This window comes from Diabrotica virgifera, chromosome 10 (assembly GCF_917563875.1).
Source record: "Diabrotica virgifera virgifera chromosome 10, PGI_DIABVI_V3a".
Lineage (NCBI taxonomy): Eukaryota > Metazoa > Arthropoda > Insecta > Coleoptera > Chrysomelidae > Diabrotica > Diabrotica virgifera.
In genome coordinates this window covers 133,846,625-133,870,371 of record NC_065452.1, presented here as the reverse complement: position 1 = coordinate 133,870,371, position 23,747 = coordinate 133,846,625, and the positions used below count along the sequence as shown (strand labels likewise).

Genomic DNA, 23,747 nt, shown 5'->3' with positions numbered 1-23,747 from the left:
CGGTCAAAAAGTGTCCACCGAAATACAAAGATGAGAATCTATAAAACCTTAATCCGACCAATAACATGCTATGGCAGTGAAGTCTGGGTGCTGAAAGAAACATCCAAAAACAAACTCGACACATTCGAAAGGAAAGTACTTAGGAGAATACTAGGACCTGTGAGGGAAAACGGAATCTTCAGAAGTCGATACAACAACGAGCTTTATCAACTTTATAAGGAAACGCCCCTGTCAGACTTCATTAGATTAAAAAGATTGCAATGGGCCGGACATGTGATAAGAATGGGAGAGGATAGGCTACCAAAACGAGCACTGAATGCTAGAATGCAAGGAAAGAGACCGGTTGGGAAGCCACGAAAGCGCTGGGAAGACACAGTAAACAGCGACGCACAAGCCCTTTTAGGAGTCCGTGTATGGAGAAGAGCAGCCACAGACAGGCAAGGGTGGAGGCAAAAAAATAAAGGAGGCCAAGGCTCAATTTGGGCTGTAGTGCCGTAGAAGAAGAAGAAGCTGTTTAAATATCTCTTTATTAATGACAATAACAAAAATTTGATTGAGCCCCACATTGTGAAGATACCAGAGGACAGTGCCCGTAGATATCCAAGAAGAACTCTTTTTGAAGAAATCTGCTACACATCAAGATAATAAACAACTCTATTTAAATCATCATCTGTATTGTAACTAATTGTCAGTGATATTGTGATTACCGCCACATACAAATTTTTTTTTTAATTATTGTATTAATATTAACAAAAAACATATACTGTATTAATGTACATATATTAATTGTGTAAATTGGCTGAAAGACTTCGGTCGATGGCCTTTTGGTACATTGTATCAATAAAGTATGTCTCTCTCTCTCTGTAATAGATTTGTACGAAATAGTTGAAAGACTCCATAACTTACAAGGTGTTGTTTTCATATCTGGAGTGGAAAACGAAGCATCAAATTTTTTAGGGAAATGCAACTGTACAGGAAGGTCTCATTTTATGCGGTGGATACTTTCTACAGAAAAGTGCATATAAAAAATCACAAAAAAAGACTTCTGTACGTAATTTAGATGTACTATGCATATGTATTTCATGCTTTTGCAATTATAATGTGTGATTTGTTTATTATTTATATTATGTACAGTGGAACCTCGATTATCCATCTCTCCATTAACCGTCAGGGTACATACAGAAGTTGTAGTGACCACATACGCAAAAATTTTAATGTAAAAAAAAAAGAATGTGTGTGTACTTTGTACGCACGTAAGAAGTTATACTTCTATTATATAATTTCAAAGAAATAAATATACTTAATGTGCGCATGCGCACAGTCAGTTACTATAGGTTCCTCGACATATCTACAGTCAAATTCCAAGTCTGTGTCAGCTTCTGAATCTGTTTGGTCCGCCTTTGTTGCCACTTCAACGATTTCTTTATCTGTCAGCAATGGATAGCCGTTTGTGTCATCACAAATCAAATTAACTTTTTTTTTAAATTTTTTTTACATTAACAAGGTTGTCAAAGTCAAGAACTGTCTTTCTGAAGAAATTTTGGTTAGGTCTGGCGTCCCACAGGGTGGTCATTTATCAACTATTCTTTTTATTTGTTTCATAAATGACTTTTAGAAATCTTTGAAAATTGTGTTATTTCGTTGTATGCTGATGATTTGAAAATTTTTAGAATTATTAAGGATGTTAGAGGCTGTGTAAAAATGCAAAAAGATGTAAACAATTTCTCACAATGGTGTACAAAGAATGACCTTTCACTTAATATCGATAAATGTAAAATAATGCGCTTTTTTAGAAACTCACAACCTATCTGTTTTAATTACTGTATAAATAATATATTTCTAGAACCAACAAACACTTTCAAAGATTTAGGTGTATTTTTTGATCCCACTGTATGTTTCAACAATCACTATAATTTTATTTGTAATAAAGCTTTTAAATTACTTGGATTTTTGAAAAGAACCTTGTCAGAATTTAATAATGTGGATTGTTTTAAAAGTGTATATTGTTCTATGGTTAGATCAGTCCTGGAATATTCCAGCACTATTTGGTCTCCTTTATATAAGGGTGATTCTCTGCAAAATGAGTCTTCATAATACAGATTTATGGCAAACAAAAAAGTTCAAATAAGATATCACATTTTCATTTTATTAGATGTGGTTTTTTATTAGAAAGAAGATTTTATCAAAAAATGTTCTGAATTAAGACCGGTTTTTGATTTTTTTACAATTTTCTGAAAAGGGTAGACACAGGAATTTCACTAAGTGCATGGTAATTACAATAAAACACTAGAGATTATAAAATGAGTGTTATAATGTAAAAAGTATACAAATCAAATGTGTTTCTCAATCTTAAAAAAACTAAAAAACCTTTTTCAAAAACGTCGTTGGGTATGAATAGTAAATTCTGTTGCCTTTGCAAAACAAGAGTTGGATCCAGAAGAATACGTAAAATATTATTAAAATCTACATGAGATGTCTTCTTCGTCCAAACTAAATAACTTCGATTTACTTTCGCATATTTTGAGGAAATTTAACTTCTCCATCCTCATCCATCTCGCTTTGGCATATATTTGTATTTTTCATTGGAAACATTTTTCTTAGCATCAATTTTAACTTCGACAAGAATGTGGCAACATGGTTTTATTTTTGAAGACATTACAACTCCATCTTCTTCTTCAGAATCACTGTAAACATCTTCATATCTTAACTTTGAAGTCTTGCTTGTACAAGGAATATTTTCAGAACCAAAATCTTTATACTTCAAACATCCAAGTCCATAATGATGGCATGTTTCTTCACACGTGAAACAAGACAAAGTGAGAAACCAACATTTTGATGAAAATTTTGATACTACCTGATGTACTTTCATAGTACCTTTAAAAATAAGGTTATCATTTTGTTCCACTTGTTGCCTTATCTTATTAATTTCTTGTTCCGTAATGATATAAAACTTAATCTTTGAACAATTTTTCTCAAGCACGTCTATGAGTGTTCTTAGTGAATCAATATCAGATCCTTGTGGTACAATACGATCAGCAGTTCGCTTACATACCCCTCCAATACCATCAGGTGGCCCTTTTCCATGTCCAGCTTCGCAATAATTCCATGTCACCATTTTTATTTGACTAAAGTGTCGATTTAAATTTTTGACCAAAAAATTAAACATACATTTATTGCGATATTGGGTCGCTGGGCTATCACTTAAAAAGTGAACCATAGTGGCATATGAATCCTTTAGCACCGGTAATAAGTGGGCCCAAATAGCAGGAACATCATGCTTAAGACATTCTGACATCGTACAGTAAGATTTAGGTTTAACAATAGAATCTGCAGTTGTTTTGTAGACGACAACTGTATGTAAATTGATTTGTTGCCGTGAGCCTCCGAAATGAAACGATAGTGTGTCTTGAGCATATTTTAAGTTGTAATTTTCGCTCAAGTCGCAGTGTATTAGGATAGATTCCTGTGACAGTTGCTTCTTAAGGCCCGAAATTGGTGACATATTCGTGCTTCGTGTGCCAAAAATGCAGTTAATTTGGATTCAAATTCGTTAATTAAGGATCCCAATGTTATTGGAACAAGAAGTTTTATGGTTTTAATCGTAGTTTTATTTGTGTTACTTTTGGGGTCATAATATCCTTCTTTTTTTGTTGACCATTTATAATATTTGACAGGCTTGTTTTTATCTTGGTCCTTGTATGTTATAACAGTCTCTTGACATTTTTCACACACACGTAATAGACAATTTTCAGTTTTTTCTCGCAGCATAAACTTTTAATAATGGTAGTCAAATTTTTTGAACTTAAAACTCTGAATTGAAATAAGCTAGAAGTAATAAGCTCAATATTTGCGTGGGTAATGCACATACAAGTATCTCTACTGGAAACTTTCATATGCAATATCCAAAACGGACGACATCTGCAAAAAAAGCGTAGCTCACAGTAATACCTGGGTGAGTATTCAAAAACCTCTTGTGAAGGTTGATCATTTTATCTGTTAAATATCGTTTCTGTTTCGTTACTTTATTTCGAGTTATGTACTCTTTTTTTCCAGCACAAATTCTCCAATTTAAATCCTTGTTAAAATACTTATGTATCTGTCGTCAAACAGTATCCATACCTACAGATCTTTTTTTTTCATGTACTAAGATACTTATTTTGATATTTTTTGGGGCTCAAATTCCTAAACCCAATCTTTCTTGAGCAGTATTTTTTCAATCCATACTTTCTTATAATATTTCCAGACATAAGTTTCTTTATAACTTGCTTTGTTCTATTTTGCTCACACTCTTTGTATGAATGTCTTAGTTGTTCCTCCATAACCTGACCAAAAAGAATCTTTTTCTTAATTTCATCAACTTTAAATTTCTTTCTTGGAGTTCATCGATAATCAAATCAGTTTTCGTTAGTGGTGTTAAAGGAGTTCTAAGCTGTTTTATCTCTAGCTCTTTTTTCTGTTTTTCCGCTTTAAGTCTCTGATACCTTTTTTTGTATTTTTCTAGTGCAGCTTCGAGCTATTTAATTTCCTCTCTTGTTTTTACTTTTTCTCTGTCTTTTTAACTCTATTTTGAATAGCCCTCCTTCGCCCAATATCGGCTCTAATATTTTCTGGTACATTTTCTTCATCTGAAGAATTTGGGGGTGTATTGTTTTCCAAATGTTGTCCAGTCTCCTTCAAAGCTTTTTGTCTTTGTCTGAATGCAGCTAAATTAGTTCTCCATTGTTTCCTCTTCAGTCTTTGTTGTCTTGGAGTCATCTCATTGATAGATTTTTTTATTTTACTTTTCGTTGCCTCAGATACTTTTCTTTTTGTTGTTGTTCAGCTCTTGATTGGATCTTCTCTTATTTTCCTGCGTCTTTCTCTCTCCTTTTCTAGTTTTCTTTGTAAAAGCTCTTTGGAAAGTTTAGCCATGATTCTGAAAAAAAAATTAACATCAATAATAAAATAACAAGTGGTCGAAATTCCCGTGTCTCACTTGTAATTCCTGTGACACTAAAAAGACATGGGAATTACTGACCCGGGAATTACAAAATACGCGTTTTACATTCATTATAAAGCTTTAAAATAAAAAATTGAAAAATATTATATTATAAAGCAGACTCTAAATTTGATGCATAAAAATTTGCTATTTTTACCAAAAATAAACTTACCCACTCCAGATATATTATTTTGTTCTAAAAATATTATAAATAATATCACAAATATACTTGTAACTCCAGATCTGGGAAGTGATCACTTGGCTTTGCAATTTGATTTTAATCTACATCATGATCCTGACCACATTAATGAAATTAATCTTCCCAATATAGCAAAATGTAATGTACAAAATGTAAATAGTAGAATGAAAGAATTTTTGAATATAAGTCATGACATTTGCCCAAATTACATTAAAAATTTCAACACTATGTTGTCTAAATTAATAATAGAAAATTCACCCAAACAGAAGAAATCACCCGTTAATTACAATCTTCCACCCTTCATTTTGTCTCTGATTAAATTGAAGAGACAGTTATTCAGGCAGATCCAAAAAAATGAGACACATGCATTAAAATCACAATTTAATGAACTAAACAAAGATATTCACAAACTTATATCACAATTTAAACAACATAAATGGATCATAGCATGTAAAAGTATAAACTCCATGAAAGGAAAAACATACTGGAATGAAATAAAAAAACTGTTAAATATAAATCGTTTAGACAACAGATTTCAGAACTGATATATGATGGCCAGCCATATAGTACAGTGAAGAAAAATGTAGTGCTTTTGCTAGATACTTTGAAGAAACCTACAAATTTAATGAGGATAACAATTTTGATAGAGATACCTTAGAGGAGGTGGATAGTTGGTTTGGAAGTTTTTATGAAAATAGTCGTAATCTGAATGCTCTTCAGGACATCACAGAAGATGAATATGACGAGGCTCTATATAAGGGAAAAAACACAGCTCCAGGCAAAGATTCCATCAATCGTAAAATCCTTAGACAACTAGATCCAGATATTCATAAGGAGATAATGAGCATATATAACTATTGTATCATGAATCATTTCTTCCCTGATGAGTGGAAGACAGGCATTGTAATAGTTATTCCTAAACCTTATACTAACCATCAACTACCCCAAAATTACCGTCCAATCACCCTTCTCCCAGTAATTGGAAAAAATTTTGAGAAAATTATCCAAGGAAGATTATATAATGAATTAAACCAACATATTCCAGCACACCAGTTTGGATTTAGAGCAAAATCATCTACAATCCTTCCTCTTTCAATAGTAACATCCAATATACAGGCATCAAGATTGCAAGGACTAAAGGCCGCTGGAGTTTTCTTGGACATCAAGAAGGCTTTTGACTCCGTTTGGCATAGAGGATTGTTATATAAACTTCACAGAATGAAATGCTCCCCTTCTCTAATATGGATTATTGACGAATTTCTTAGAAGACGCAGGTGTATAGTTGAGATCAATGAAACATATTCCCATTCATTTTCAGTGCAACAAGGCGTTCCACAAGGTTCACCACTCTCCCCTCTATTGTATAATCTCTATTGCAGTGATATATGTGACAATAGACTAACCAATACTAATTTGCTACAATTTGCTGATGACACTGCAGTGATATCATATGGAAAAAATTTAATAAAGACAATGGACTTATTGCAGAGGCAGGTGGATGACACAATATCTTGGATGAATAAATGGAGATTAACAATAAATCCTTCTAAAACAAAACTAATAATATTTAACCATAGAATCCAAGATCACTCACCAACTATAAACATATGCGACAATATTATTAAACCCTCCCAAACTGTTAAGTATTTGGGAATAGAAATAGATAACAAATTGAAGTTCAACCACCACACAGCAGTTATAAAAAGGATAATTATAACTAGAGCAAAACACTTCAGAAGTTTAACATACAAGAATGAGGGAATTACGATTGAAACAGCAGCCAATATTTATAAAATGATTTGCAGGCCCATGCTGGAGTATGGTTCTGCAATTTTCTACAATTCTAAAGGTCCTGCCAAAAATAATATAAAAGTGGCTGAAACAACTAGCCTTCGACAAATTACTAGAATGCGTCATCCTGATAATCCACTTCATAATCCATCAAACAGAATGCTGTACGAGAAAACTGGAATTGAACCTATTAATTAGAGACTCGATAAGCTGTTTAAATATCTCTTTATTAATGACAATAACAAAATTTTGATTGAGCCACACATTGTGAAGATACCAGAGGACAGTGCCCGTAGATATCCACGAAGAACTCTTTTTGAAGAAATCTGCTACACATCAAGACAATAAACAACTATATTTAAATCATCATCTGTATTGTAACTAATTGTCAGTGATGTTGTGATTACCGCCACATACAAATATATTTTTTTAATTATTGTATTGTCTTAATATTAACAAAAAACATATACTGTACTAATGTATATTAATTGTGTAAATTGGCTGAAAGACTTCGGTCGATGGCCTTTTGGTACATTGTATCAATAAAGTATGTCTCTCTCTCTCTAAACTTACCCTGGGAATTACGCTGTTGAATATTACACACGTGGTTGCAGCGCTTTAAACGGTAATACATCCACTCTCGTTGCTTTCCAATGCTTAACTAATAGGTTAGGAGTCACAGTGGTGATTCGCAAGCTTCCGGTTGCCAGCGTCGTTGAAAGTAGAGACATCTATGATTTATACAAATGTTTAACACGGGAATTACTCATTTTGTCAGGGACAAAATATATAATTTTGTTTGTAGGTGAATTTTGACTTTATGTGGCTTTGAGTTTCAAGATTTTAAATATTAAATTATTCTTTTAAACCAATTAGAAACAGAGCTTGGTATAAGTAAAAGGATAAAGAAACTGTGATGAACATAGCAGTCAAAAATGGCGCCGGGCATACAGACGTGTGTCCAATGTGCTGATAATTTTATTGTAAATAATAAGTATATCGTTTGCGATTTATGTATTAAACCATATCATTTGCATTGTGCTAAAGTGAAAGATCAAGTGTTAAAAATTAAACAAGATTGTGTTAATTTAAAGTGGTTTTGTGGCAATTGTTTTACGATAGCTGAAAATAGACTTAACAAAAACGAGTCTGAATATCAAATTAATGAAAAGAAAACAAAAGAAGTATTGGAAAAAACTTGTAAGTTAATTGATCTTATTGAAAATAATGGTACACTAACAAACAGTCAGCGTCAATGGAGCGATGTTGTAAAAACGAAAAAAACCGAACCACTTATTATAAAACCAAAAAATCAAAATCAAAATTGTTTAACAACAAAAACTGTATTAGCACAAAAATTTAGTCCAGTCGATATAAATGTATCAGTTGAAAATGTTAAATCTTGTGCTAAAGGGTCGATTGCAATTCATTGTAATAATAAGGAGTCTGGATAATTTGAAAATTAATGCTGAAAAAGTTCTTGGAGCAGATTATGAGATAAAAATTGCAAGTATATCTAAACCTAAGATCAAGATCATAAATGTCCACGAAAAAGACATTGAAGATATTGACAGCTTTGTTGATAGTTTTAAAAAACAAAATTTGATTGACGGTATAGAAACTTATATTAAAATATTACGTAAATATAAATCGAAAACTAATAACCGTAATGCACTTAATGTAATAGTGGAAATTTCAGCAGATATATTTAATTATCTAGTTAATGAAAAGGAAAAAATACATATAGGATGGAATAGCTACAGATTTTTTGAACACGTAAATATTATTCGTTGTTTTCGGTGCTGGAAGTTTGGGCATTTTGCAGATAAATGTACTTCACAGGATGTTTGTCCATTATGTGGAGGTCAACACAAAAAAGATGAGTGCAGAATTACTAACGATAATTTTACTTGTGTTAACTGTAAATATGCAAATGAAATTCTTAAACTTAAACATGTTAATTATAACCATAATGTATTTGATAGAAATTGTAGTAGTTATCAAAGACAGTTATTAAAAGCCAAAGAAAGAATAGGGTATAATATCTAGCCATCAAAGACGCCTTCAAATATTACACGCACAAATAAAAAGTGTATAGATAATCTTCTTCTTTCTTGTATTAATGCTGAAAGTTACTATAAACATTGCGATGAAATCAAACTTTATGTTCAGGTATATGACCCACACATTTTATGTTTAACGGAAACTTGTATCACTAGCGATTTTTCAGATTCTGAGCTACAGATCCCTGAATATGTAATGGCGCGTTGTAATTCTAGTAGTCGTCATACAGGAGGAGTTCTAATTTATACGAAAGAATACATAAAAGTCAATAATATCAAAACATTTATTATTGGCAAGAGTTTGTGGGTTTTGTCTTTGGATGTTGTAATTAATGGATCATATTATGGAATAGTGGGTATTTATAGATCGCCAAGTGGTAGTATAAGTGAATTCATTGATGTATTTTTCAAGTGGATGGATGATTATTATGAATCACATAGTAGTTGTAGTATAGTCATTGCTGGAGATTTCAACATACATTATGATAAAAATTGTCAGGGTAAAAGTAAATTGAAAGAATATATAGAAAATAATGGAATGCAGCAACTTGTAAATGAATATACAAGAATTTTTAAAGATTCAAAATCTATGATTGATCTTGTCATAAGTAATGACTATACGTTAACTGCTCATGTAGAAAAAAATTACATAATATCTGATCACTGTATTGTCCATGTGCTCAATAATAAAGTAACTAAAAGTGAAGTCATTGAAACAAAACAAATTCGTTCTAAAATAATATATGATAATATGGTAAACATGTTGATTGAAAAAGATTGGTCATATTCTTCGGTAAACATCGATGAAGTTACTGATACTTTCGTCAGTAATATCGTAGATGTTTTGAATAGAGTGTCACCAGTTAAAACTGTGGAAGTTAAGAACTTTGGTAATAAATGGTTTGACAACACTTGTAAATTGGCAGTTAAGAATAAAAATATTGCTTATAAAAGATTTTTGTTTACAAACGATTGCGTAGATTGGAATAACTATAAAATTGAAAGAAATAACTGTGTTAAAATTTTAAAACAAGTTAAAATTAGATTTTATGAGTCAAATATTGATAGAAATAGGGGTAGTTCTAAACAAATGTGGAAACATCTCAAACAGTTAGTAGGAACTAATAAAACTATATCACAATTTCAAAGTCTTGAACATGAAGGTGTAACATATAGTGTAAATTTGGCAAACATATTAAATCAATATTATGTTGATAGTATTAAAAATATTATTGTAAGTTTTGACCAAAATAGTGATATTAATTTAAATTTGCAGACAGTTGTTTCATCTGATGTAAATTTTGAAACTTTTGAGAGCATATCACTAAACCAACTATATGATATAATCAAATTACAATATAAAAAAAATAGTACGGATGAAGTAGGTCTTGATATTATCAAAAATCTATTTCATGTGTTAGGTTATCCTTTATTAAATTTAATTAATATGAGTTTAGAGAAGGGCCTGGTGCCCAAGCAATTTAAAATATCAACTATAGTTCCTGTTCCAAAAGTTCCTAATACTAATAAACTTGATCAATTACGTCCAATAAATATGCTCCCATTTTGTGAAAAAATTTTAGAAATTGTGGTGTACAATCAGCTGATTAAATTTATTACTTCAAATAATATCCTGTATAATTACCAGTCTGGATTTAGAAATTCTCATTCATGTGAGACCGCATTACAGTTAGTTGTCTCAGATATGAAAAGTATTTTAGATACGACAGGGGTCGGTATATGCGCAGTTTTTATAGATCTCAAAAGAGCATTTGAAACAATAGATCGTCATATACTTCTTTTGAAATTAAAGAAATATGTTTTAACGGGACAGTTTTTAATTGGCTGGAAAATTATCTGTCAAATAGGTACCAAAGGACTAAATTAAATAGTGAAATGTCAAATCCACAGTTAAATGATATTGGTGTGCCGCAAGGCAGTGTACTTGGACCTCTACTTTTCATATTATACATTAATGATTTGGGAAACGTATTAAGCAAATGTAAAATTCATCTTTTTGCTGATGACACATTAATATATTTTTATGGGGAAGATTTTGTTGATGTAGTGGACACGATGAATCGTGAATTGCATTTATTAACTGAAAGATTTAAGTTAAACAAATTGAAAGTCAATGAGTTAAAATCCAAATACATGTTTATTGGTAATAATACTCTTTTCAGGAAATTCTTAAATTTGGATGTTCACATTAAATTAAATAATGAAAAAATTGAAATGGTTCAGGAAATAAAGTATTTGGGATTTATATTGGATAGGGAACTAACTTTCAGTAAACATGTTGATTACATTTGCAGAAAGATAGGGAAAAAAATAGGTTTTTTTCGAAGAGTATCACCATTTTTGACATTTCAAACTAAATTAACAATTTATAATTCGTTAATATTACCTCACTTTTTATATTGTTGTTCATTGATTTATACAGGATGTTCTAATTATGACAGGCTTCAAATTCTCCAAAATAAGGCTATGCGAGTAATATTGAGATGCAATCGATATACTCGAATTCAAGATATGCTGAAAACTTTAAATTGGTTAAAAGTTGAACATTTTATGTATGTCCAATCTATGACATTCTTATTTAAGATGGTAAACCATTTATTGCCTGAGTATTTGAACAGTCAGTTGGTCCCGATAGCAAATGTTCATGAGCATAGCACTAGAGCTGCAAATTCAATAAATTTTTATGTTACAACAACCAACAAGTCCAGTTCAATGAAAAGCTTGTTTCATAAAGGAATTGTACAGTTCAATAATATACCTTATCACATTAAAAATAGCCATAATGCAACTATCTTTAAGAGATTATTAGTCCATTATATTAAAACTAAGACCTAGAAACCAATTGGCAATGTTTGTTGTACTTCCAGTGTTTTTATTTTTATTTTATTTTTTCTTATTTATATATTGAATGTTTCTGATTAATTTAATTTGACAATGCTTATTTCTTTATTTGTTTAGTCTCATGTTTTTAATTTTTGTAAAAATTTTTGTAATACTTTATGATAATTATACAGCGCTCCTTGCCTTGACAATTCTTATGTAATTTGTACAGGTGTGGAGTGCAATGTTTCTGTTTTGTGTATTATCTATTATGATAAATAAATATCTATCTATCTATCATTTGTGATATGAGTTGCGGGACATGACACGGGAATTACAAATGAACATTCTTTATACGAAATTATTACTAAAAATAATTTTAATTGTAAAATTATTCGAATGCACTAATTTAGTACATGTTATGCATTTCAGTAATGATTTTAGTATTATAATTAAATTATTTGTGTTCAATTTCTGATACAAAGACATGGTGAGACTCACTTTTCAGATAATCACCCATAAATGTCATTTTGAAAGCATTGAGTACAGAAAAAATTTGTACGCTTTATAGGCTATAAATTAGGGATTTCTTCAGAAGATATAGTGTATTGTGACATTTTAAAATTGCTTAATATACCAACATTAGAAAATCGTCGTTTAATGCTAGATTTGGTTTTTCTTTTCAAGATTGTAAATGGAATGATAGATTCGCCTCAAATTTTGCAGAGAGTAGGTCTTAGGGTTCCTCAAAGGTACACAAGATCTAAGGACGTTTTTCACTTAGAATTCCAACAAACAAACTATTGTCTAAATAGACCTATAAGATGAATGTGTCAATCTGGAAATGGTTTAGATGTAGACTTTTTTTCTAGCTCTCTGAATAGTTTTCGAAAAAGCTGAAAAAACCTTTTTAACACTCGAGGACACACTCATTTTATACACGTAATCTTATGGAGTAAATGACTTCATATGCAGTCATGACCGCGAATGTGTTAAAATACAATGTAGGCTGTCACTGTAAACTGTTATTTAGGTATTTATTCTATTCATTTGTCTTATGTAAATTGTATGTAATTATTATTGAGTTCTAAAACTGTTAATATATGAATTATTTAATGATTGTAATTGGTATAACCGTAAATAAACTATTTATTTATTTATTAAAATTGTTTGCTTATGTAGTCAATACAACGTCTGTATGTACCCTGACGGTTAACAGAGGAGACGGTTAATGGAGAGACGGATAATCGAGGTTCCACTGTATAGTAATTGTGATAAGTTGATGTCACCAGAATCTAAAATATTATCCTGCAAAACACAATCTCGATCACTATAAGTTCAATACAACGTCTGTATGTACCCTGACGGTTAACAGAGGTGACGGTTAATGGAGAGAGGGATAATCGAGGTGCCACTGTATAGTAATTGTGATAAGTTGATGTCACCAGAATCTAAAATATTATCCTGCAAAACACGATCTCGATCACTATAAGTTTTTGAAATATGTACTGCCAATCAGCCTTAAAGTTAAAATATGAGGTACATTCAACGAACTGTCAATACTGATTCAATCGGGTCCATTTATATAGGCAACTCAAATTACACGGCCTGTCACATTTTCCGGACCATTCACTGTTTCTCTCTAGGACCTTTCTCTTGTATGTTGGTGGCAATCTAGCTTCACTATTTGAATAGGACGGGGAAATTCCATCCGTGTTGACAGTTCATTGGGTGATGCTTAACCTTATATTTGGACTTCCAAAATTAACTACATTATGTCAATATTGTGTTGTTTTGAATAAGTTCCTTTAATCCACTTATTTTATTAGTTGGGTTATACAAATTGGTTATATTATAGTAACATTAAATATGGTTATATTGTCTTTCAAACAATTAAAATGACAGTGTAATGACATCTGGACTCCGAGGTCCAGATATTAAGTTATATACTAGAGAGGACAGTTTATGTTCATTGCCATAAACTAATCACTAACCCACTTTTTTTGGGTGTGCCCCAAATTTAACTATCTGATCTGAAGTACTTATAAATTTTGCCTATAAAATAGACTAGATTTAAAATAAGAGATGACAAAAATACTAGACTACTCTTTAGAGCAAAATACATTTCAACAAATCAGAAATGATATCAAATCAATGAAATACAGCCAATGAAAGGAATACATGAATCCGCTAAAAGAGTACGAGCACAGATTGTCTGCTTGAACCAAAGAAACTTATATGAACATGACAACTGTCAAATTAGATGAAAAATTTACTTACTTGGTACAAAACTCCTGTGCAACAGAAATGATGACAATAACGTTACAGCTTCTATATGCAGTCAACAAATTACAACTCTAGAAAAGAAATTCTTCCTATATTTCATAATCATACACAAGAAGTGGTACAAAGGTTTTGATTATACATGATTATAAGGTCAATTCTGTCTTCTTGAACCTTTTTGTGTAGCAGGACCTAAAATATGAATACCACAAATAGAACACTTAATCAAAAAGAAAGATAATTAGAAATTTTGATACTGAGCCAATTTAAATATAGATTATAATCTCTAAAAAAGAATGAATCAGTATTACATCACCCTCTCTCAGGAACAGTGAATTTGAGCAGTTTTTTAAATGTAAGTTAATCTTTGCAATCTTTTGACCATTTCTGTAGGATTTAGGAGTTATCGAGTTAATGATTACATAAGTATTGTTGATTGTAAAGTATTTTAGATACCAAGAAATTTTTAAATAAAACACGTAGGTTGAACAGGAATTAGATTAAATTTTTTAGGTCAAGATTAAAAGGTGAAATAGTTTCCAGGTCAGACATAATATGAGTATTATAGGTTAGGTGTTAGATAAGTAATCCAGACCAATAAATTAGCACAAATCAGATTTTGCCACGTGGCGTAGCGTGCCGGCAAAATCGAAAGACCCTCGGGCGAATAAATTAGAAAAATCAGGACTTGACGTTTTAAGAAATCAGGGCTCCAAGCATCCCAATTATGAATACGACATAACACTGAATATGCGCCATGACAAGCAAATATTTATATCAACTTACAACAAATTAAATAAAATCTTGACTCGTGTATCAAAATAATAATTAAATTAGCAAAATATAAACTAATAATAAAATAAAAAACATAAATAATAACTTACAGATGATGCATAATAATATGTAGCCATGAATATATTAATTTAGCCAGGTTTCTTCACTGCAATTGTGGAATTTTCTTTTATACAGCTGCTGTAGAATGATTAAGGTATGATTTGAATAGATCACTTCACTTTAAATAACTATTAATAGGCTTGGGGTAACTTTTATTTAACTACAGATGTTACCCCACGCCTAGCTGGATTGGAAAAGAGAGTTTTTGTCGTGAGGACAGCGGATATTACATACGAAGACATACCGAGATCCAGGTAAACCAACTGAGGAAATTGATAGTAACTAACATTGTGACCAACTTATCGTACGTTTTGATAAATAGCTAGAAAATCCTAAAGTTTCAAGAATATTAACAGTGCTATAGCACAACAAATTTTGATTACAAATTAGTTTAAAATACATTTTCAGTAAAATTCCTTATTAATTTAAATTTAGTTTTTTATTTTTATTCAGTCAGTTTCTCAATTAAAACAGATGGTACAACTGCTATACAAACAGTTGACGACACTCAATTACACGTAGGCAATTCGAATTTCTGAAGAAGAAGAAGTAGGAACTAGTAAGAAGTCATCAAGGTGTTAGGTTATATAATATTTATGTTTAACTACAAATCTATAACTACAATTTATTTATTGTTTTTATATTCAAGATTTGTGCTATAATCGGTTATAGTTGTAATTTTGCTCTAAAATTGATCGTAATGAGATTTATTAATGACTATTGGAAGCTTCTAGCATGATGTTAATAATGAATTTGTTAATTAGATATTGCAATGGAGAAACCTATCAATAATTTACATTTAAAACGCAGAAAACAGAGAAGTTTCAAAACACACAAGATGCCAGAAGATGAAGAGATGGTAAGTAATCTTATGTTTACTATTAATACGTGTGACACGTAGAAGTAATTAAATTTCTGGTAGTAAACAATCATATTTGCTACTGTATTTAATATTTACATTTATAGTTTGATTGGAATGAATTAGTATTTAATTTATTATTTATCACACAATCGAAATAAATGAAAATGTTGACATGTCAGTTTCTAAAATCTATATTGACTTATGGTAGTAAATAGATATAGATAAATATTGAAATTGCCAACACACCATACATTAAAACTATATGACAACAAAATACTTAAAACATACATAAAATATAACAATACATTGCTGTGAAAATGATCTATTTGAAAAAAAAAAACTATCTTTAACTCACCAGGATTGTCAATAGGAGGGCACAATAGATGTTATTCATTCCCTTATATTCATCATCATCATCATTGAGCATTACAATTCCTAGGGATTATAGCTAATTCCAAATTCCATAGCGGTCAAAATCTTATTCTTGGGTGACGTGGATTATTTATTTATTTATTGTTAATAATCAGGGCAAGCCCATTGACAAAAAATATACAATTAAGCCACATTTATAACATTACAAACAAATACTAAATAAAATACAAAATCATAAAATAAATATGTATATAGAATTACAATTAAATTTAATGCTTCAGAGATTGTTTAACCCTTAAACGCCCAACCTTTTTAGGTTCCATGTATGCCCAAGGGTGGGTAAAAAATGTCCACCTAGAAAATAGCTAATATATTTATTGAGAGCTGTTGGAAATGGATTAAACTTAAGAATCTTATACTTAATAAACACAGCATCTTCAAAAATATCAATATAAACAATTTACGAACCTTACAATCAAATTACCATGTACCGGGTGTCCCAATAAGAATGGCTCTCGGCCATATCTCAGGAACCGTTTATAGTAGAGCTTTGAAATAAAAAATTTTATAACAAAAGTTGCCTCAGGAAAAGCCTGGAAATTATTTTTATAATTATGGGACCACCGCTAGAGGGCGTAATTGAATATCAAAAATTAAAAAATCTAAATTTTACAAAATTTTCCTAATGAAGGGGCACTGGAAATCCGATCGTCGTATTCTTCATAAAATTCTACGCATATTTGATTAGACAAGTTTACGTCTACCTTTGGAAATAAGAGGTGGGGGTGAGTGGGAACCTTGTTATGAAAAACTAGCTGTGAGTCCGGTTCTGCTTAATCAAATTTTGCAAAGTTGGTCTTGTTGAAGACAGATCTTTTTCGTCAGTGTAAAAGTTATGATTTCGAACCAACTTACTGAGTAATATGCCAGCTAGAAGGCGTTATTTAATTTTTTTCAGAAATCTAGTGTTCCTTGGAAAATATTAAATACAAACATGCATTTTTAATACCATATTACAAAATTAGATAAAATTAGCAACAGAATAGCGAAAACCGCATGTTAATACCTTTTTTCTATCTCGAGATATCTTACAAAACGTGTAAATTTAAAAACATAACTGTTACTGTCACCGGTAAACGAAATTCATTAAAAGTAGTGTGCTATGGAAACAACAAAGAAACATTTTCCAGCTGTCAACGTATATTAGGTCTTTTCAACGCTTCTCATTTGTTTCGAGCTTCGTTCATATCTCGTATATTAATATTATACACGGATTATACGGCATATGACAGAGGCTCGAAACAAATGAGAAGCGTTGAAAAGCCCTATTACAAAGAAATAAAAACAACTATTTAGTGATGACATAAACGTTCAAATTTTTGCCCATCATTTTCGTTGCAAACATTTACTCTTTCAAGAGTAGATTGAACAGCAGTCTCAATTTCTGCTCTCGATATGCTTTGAATGGCGTTTAGTATTCTCTGGATAATGTATTCTAGAGTAGTGTATGATGGGCAACAATTTGAATATTTAGGTCGTCACTAAGTAGTTCTTTTTGTTCTGTGTTATATTTAATTTTAATAGTATTGTTTCTCTTTATATTGTTGTTTTAATTAATTATATTTTTATACGTTGACATCTGGAAAATGTTATTTTGTTTTTTTCCACAGCACACTACTTTTCATTAACTTAGTTTACCGGTGATAGTAACAGTTATGTATAAAATTTACACGTTTCTCGAGATATCTTGAGATAGAAAAAAGGTATCAACATGCGGTTTTCGCTATTCTATTGCTAATTTAATCTAATTTTATAAAGTATGATTAAAAATGCATACTTGTATTTAATATTTTCCAAAGAAAACTAGATTTCTGAAAAAAATTAAATAACGCCTCCCAGCTGGCTTATTACTTATTAGGATGGTTCAAAATTATCACGCTTACATTGAAGAAAAAGATCTGTCTTCAACAAGACCCAGTTTTCAAAATTTGATTTAGCAGAACCGGACTTACAGCCATTTTTTCATAACAAGGTTCCCACTCACCCCCACCTCTTATTTGCAAAGGTAGAGTTAAACTTGTTAAATCAAATATGCGCAGAATTTGATGAAGAATACAATAATCGGATTTGCAGTGCCCCTTCATTGGGAAAATTTTGTAAAATTTAGATTTTTTTATTTTTGATATTCAATTACGCCCTCTAGCGGTGGACCCACAATTATGAAAATAATTTCCAGGCTTTTCCTGAGGCAACTTTTGTTATAAAATTTTTTATTTCAAAGCTCTACTATAAACGGTTCCTGAGATATGGCCGAGAGCCATTCTTATTGGGACACCCGGTACATCAAAATTAACATACCAGTAAAAGCCAGTAATTCAGATTTGTTGATTTTCTCCACATTCTTCCTTTCAGCCTCCTCATTGGCAGATAGTTATGTCGATTATGTAATTGTACGTCGATAATTGTATGGATTATGTTCCTACCAACGAGAAATTATATAGAAACCTTTCGTAACAAGTTTTACCAAATGTGTACTTTTTGTACCCACCCATATTTAACTCAAGATATTACTTTTATTTTCAAAAATATCGGTAGAACCAAATTAACATTCGATAAAGGACTGTCTTTTTAACAATAAACAATTTTTAAAAAAATTTTAAACACGTAATAGATATGTTACAAGGGAATACTCATTAGGTGGACATTTTTTACCCACCCTTGGGCGTTTAAGGGTTAAAGGCACTTAAGGACAAGTTAAAAAAATCTGTCTCATGAGGCAACCGATTAGCATGCATTAGAATTGCATGGAAATTTGGACGGCTTGTGCCGTTGGTTGGTTTTACTCAGGGGGTGACAGTCACACCTAGTTGGGGGTGAAAAGCCGCGCGTTTAAAAGAAGTCCGGAGATGGATAAATTGCCTAATTCTAAGCAATTTTAGTTCTATAGAATTTTAACTTAGTTAATACTTTTCGAGTTATTTACGATTGAAAATGTTTATTTTTTGACAAAAAAATCATGTTCTCATTCAATTTTCACAAAAAACTCAAAAGTAAGTATTTGATTGAAAAAAATATTCTCAGCAAAAATGTAGCATAATATAAAAAAATGAAAAAAAATTTGAACTCGTAAAGTCTATAGATCCAGCAAAAGCAAAGTTGTAGTTCATGAAAAATACGTTCTTATTGGTCAAATTCCAAATCAAATATTTCAATATGAAATAACCAAGAAATGAAGCACTTTTCGGGAAAAATCAATTAAAACTTTTTTAATAAAGCTTTATTTTTATGTTTTAAAAAAGTTACTAGCATCAAAACTAAGCGAGTTATGCTCAAAATCAAGCTGACTCCTTTTTTTTTTGGTAAAAAAATCGTGAAAATCTCCCCATACTTAGCACCCCAAATGAAATTAATCGTTACCGCTTTACAAACAATTTACTTTACTTATGTATTTTTTACATGATTGAAAGGTCCTGAACGAGTCATTAAACCCGAGTGTATGCAAAAGATGACAGCCATATTTGAACCATTTTTTGTCTAACAGAAAAACAAAATGAATCTATCATATTTATAAAAGCAAAACCTACCTACTTTTTACTCCTTGATTTAGCATTCCTAATACTTTTTAAGTTATTTTGAAAAAAAGGCTTTTTCCAATATTTTAGACAAACATTTTTTTACTATAAAAACAATTTTTTTTAAAACTAAGCACTTCCAATTGGCAAACCTTACAGATCGTATAAACAATACATATATAAAGTAAATGGTAAAGCGGTAACGATTAATTTTATTTACGATGCTAAAAAGGGGGAGATTTTCACGATTTTTTTACCAAAAATAGGAGCCAACTTTATTTTGAGTTTTAAACTCGCTTAGTTTTAATGCTAGAGATTTTTATATAAAACAAAATTAAAGATTTTTTTAAACACTAAAAAATTTTAATAGGTTTTGCCCGAAAATTGCTTAACTTTTTGGTTATTTCAAGATGAAAAATTCGATTTGGAATTTGACGAATAAGAACGTATTTTTGATGAGCTACAACTTTGTTTTTACTGGTTTTATAGACTTTCTGAACATACATTTTTTTTGCTTTTTTAAATGCTACATTTTTACTAAGAATATTTTTTTTTCATAAAATTACTCGAAAAGTATTGACTTCGTTTAAAAATTATATAGAACAAAAGTTTTTTAGAGTTAGTCAGTTGATCCATTTTGGGACTTACTTTAAACACGCGTTTTTTTACCCCCGAGAAAGGGTAAACTGTCACCCCCCAAGTAAAAGCAACCAACGGTACAAGTTCAAATTTGAAGTAGACAGTAAGTAGAACCTAAAACCAGATTTTTATGCAATTCGGAGTTGACTCTCCGAAAATTACACTCCAAAACGGTCATGTACTGGGCTATTGTTGTTTATTTGTCCCGATCTCCAACCCTAAATCCCGATTGGTTTTTGCTTATGTACCGATTAAAAACAAATCGGACCTGGCAACACTATAGAGAATAGATATTACAAATAATTTACAAAATCGAATGTAACTAAGCAACATCAAATTGAAACAAACTTTAAATAAATTTTACAACATATAATACCATACAATACCCACCCATAAAATTAACGTAATAAAGTATTACATCACTTGTTTCTAATATACAGCTTATTATACATTTATCTTATATACATTTATGTTAAAGACAATAATATTAGATGTCCTATTTTGTCGATCCATCACTTCATAAATAACATCCTCTTCTTTTTCTGGATTCACTAAGTTTTTTTGGATTGATTTAAACGATTGAATTTCCTTTTTTAATTCAACATTTTCCTGTTTTACTAACTCAACTTCAGACGACAATTTTTTCATATCATTAGTAAGCTTTTCAAGATCTTGCTTCAACTTACTCATTTCTATCAAAAGTTTAGGAACCCTTTTAATCGCCTCTCGACAGTAATAGGCCAGGGATCTGTTTTGAATAATGACTGCACGATATTCAGAAGCCGCCAATTTAGTACAGGTTTCTGTAGAGTGAACAGATTCAAAACAGCTATCACAGACAACTAATTTTTCCTTTTCGCTGAAAACAACATCACATGTTGCACATTTTCCTTTGCTTGGCATTTTTGCAACAGCGATCCCCTATTCAAAAACAAAACTGTACACCACTGGATTCTAAAGAACACTTTTAACAACAGCTGATTTAATATCTTCCTTTAACTTTTTTGTATCTGATAGAAAAAAAGTTAATAAAAAGCTGATATATAATATATGGGTATGAACCCATATGGGTATGAATAATATATGGGACCCATATATGAATATATGGGTCCCAGATAAGAATAGTACTGGCTAATGGGATTTTAATGCCTTCAACAAATTAAATTTGCTGTAATTTGATGAAAAACGTATATAATTAGGTTAAATCGTCACCATTTTCACTTTCTTTTATCCCAAAATTGTGTACTACGCTTCAAGAATTAATTTGATACCACTTTCAATTTAGAAAACCCACTATTTCACCACTAATTTGACTTTCTTTCAGAAGCACCTGATGTGTTACTCTCTATAGTTAGTAGATACACAGTTGTTCACAGTAAACAGCGGTATCAGGAATGTCAATCAGTGATGAGTGAAAGCAGCTCCTCACCGCAATTACAATGCCCCCACCACATGTTTTGCCAGTAGCAGCAAAGTCTTCTATCCTTTCTAAATATGGAAAAACCATTAAGGCCAAGTTCAGCATCAACAATTTCCTGGCACAGCCACGTTTCCACCAAAATGATAATATCTTATGCGTTAGAAGTAGCATTATTATTACACAATAGATTTAGTTTAGTCCTAAGCCCTCGGACATTCTGGTAATATACAGAGAGTTGTTTCTTGGATTTTATAAAAAAAATTTGTCTCCACTTTTATTTTCTAGGTGGTTCTTAGTGTTTTTGCATCGACGTGGGGGATTGCTGGTAAATTCCTTAACCCTGACCATGCTAGGCCAAGATGACGAACTCAACATAGCATCAAACATGCTTTCACGAACACCAACTCCAAAGGAGTTATAGTAATCATTGGCAGTCAGCTGCTTTACCAATACACCCAGCCCTTTGAGACTATTTTTCTTAAGTATATAGGCTTTAACATCTTCGGGAGTTACACCGGGGGAAACGTTGTTAACATGCAAAAATCTCATCCTTTCTACTCCACTAAATCCAGCATTGGCATCAGAACCAACCATGTCAGTCTTTCCCTTAGTAAATCTGGGCGATTTTCTAGTGTGACGAGTATCAGCGTTATTGGTGCTCACAGGTGTTCCATTACTCAGTCTAAAAGAAGCAGGAGCGGTTGGCGTGATGTTGCCCCCCGCATTAGCTGCAGAAGTTGCTGTAAGATTAGAAATAGGCAGCCTATCCTTATGAACATTCACAGTTGGTAAAATCCTGTTAGCAGTTTTGGCCCTGTTACTATCACAATTGGTTGGCAAACTATCAAAGACATCAGAAGTCCCGCCCACATTATGAGGAAAATTAGCAAGCATATGAACCAGTTGAATATTGCTTTCTCTCAACAAAATCAACTCATCACCCAGCGAGTTACACTTACTCTCTATATTATCCAGTTTTTTTGCATGATCAGCAAGAAATGAAGTATTCAGAGAGGATATTTCAGCTTTAAGAGAAAAATCAATCTTATCTTCTAGTCTTCCAAGATATTTTTTAAACAAATTATCAATAACATGTTCAACATTAACACCTGAATCTGCACCATAGAGACAGCCATGACATTTATAGGTAATTGAGGGGCTCCTCTTCTTTAAAGCTACAGCGCGAGCCTCGGTTGAAGTCAACTCAGCACACTCTTTACATAATTTCTGCGAGCAATAATCACACAAAACCAACGGATCATCCTTATCATCAGTTTTACCACAGATTAACCCAACACAGATGCGAAAGCTATGCTATGATGCCGGTACAAAAATTGGTAACCTTGAAACTAAGGAGCACAGTTGTTGCGCCGGTGTTTGCACCGATAAAATTGATAACTTACAAAATAGTTCATTTGGTCTATAATACTTACTTTTACACCTGATTTGATATTTACTATATTTACACTAAAAATTAAGACAAACAAAACTTAACAAAACATTGGTCATTTAATAAATTTATGTGTTAAACGAAAAAGGAAATAAAAATACAATAGGTAATTTGGGAATTCTAGGTATGTCCTTAACAAAACAAGAGAAAGTTAACTAACTGTTAGAAAAGTGACACTCGTTAAAGATTTATATATAAATGGTCATTTATTAAATTTCTCTGTATATTGAAAAATAATAAAAAGTTGCTTGGACGTGAACACGATATAAATATAATAGGGTAATTTGGGAATTCTAGGTAGGTACAAAACAAGAGAAAGTAAACTAGCTACAAAACAAAACAAAGCAAAGTTTTGTCCTTAACAAAACAAGAGAAAGTAAACT

At 31.3% G+C, this 23,747-nt stretch overlaps 2 protein-coding genes across 6 annotated transcripts in view; one reads left to right on the top strand and one right to left on the bottom strand.

The window, feature by feature from the left end:
• LOC126893418 (UDP-xylose and UDP-N-acetylglucosamine transporter) overlaps nt 1-15,267 on the bottom strand; it is a 90,354-nt gene extending 75,087 nt beyond the window's left edge. The window contains exons 1-4 of one of the 3 annotated variants that reach the window (XM_050663585.1): nt 15,040-15,267; nt 14,153-14,347; nt 7,542-7,699; nt 2,294-4,915 (exon numbers count right to left, since the gene is read on the bottom strand). In XM_050663585.1, the coding sequence (XP_050519542.1) occupies nt 2,546-3,502 (957 nt within the window). In that variant the 5' untranslated portion in view covers nt 3,503-4,915; nt 7,542-7,699; nt 14,153-14,347; nt 15,040-15,267 and the 3' untranslated portion in view covers nt 2,294-2,545. Of the gene's footprint in view, nt 1-2,293; nt 4,916-7,541; nt 7,700-14,152; nt 14,348-15,039 lie in introns of those variants that run through there. The other 2 variants (XM_050663584.1, XM_050663583.1) reach the window with 2 other exon arrangements.
• The window catches only part of LOC126893417 (solute carrier family 41 member 1-like), a 30,336-nt gene continuing 20,943 nt past the window's right edge, over nt 14,355-23,747 (top strand). Inside the window, exons 1-2 of one of the 3 annotated variants that reach the window (XM_050663573.1) lie at nt 14,355-14,510; nt 15,814-15,908. In XM_050663573.1, the coding sequence (XP_050519530.1) occupies nt 15,822-15,908 (87 nt within the window). In that variant the 5' untranslated portion in view covers nt 14,355-14,510; nt 15,814-15,821. Of the gene's footprint in view, nt 14,511-15,536; nt 15,632-15,813; nt 15,909-23,747 lie in introns of those variants that run through there. The other 2 variants (XM_050663574.1, XM_050663575.1) reach the window with 2 other exon arrangements.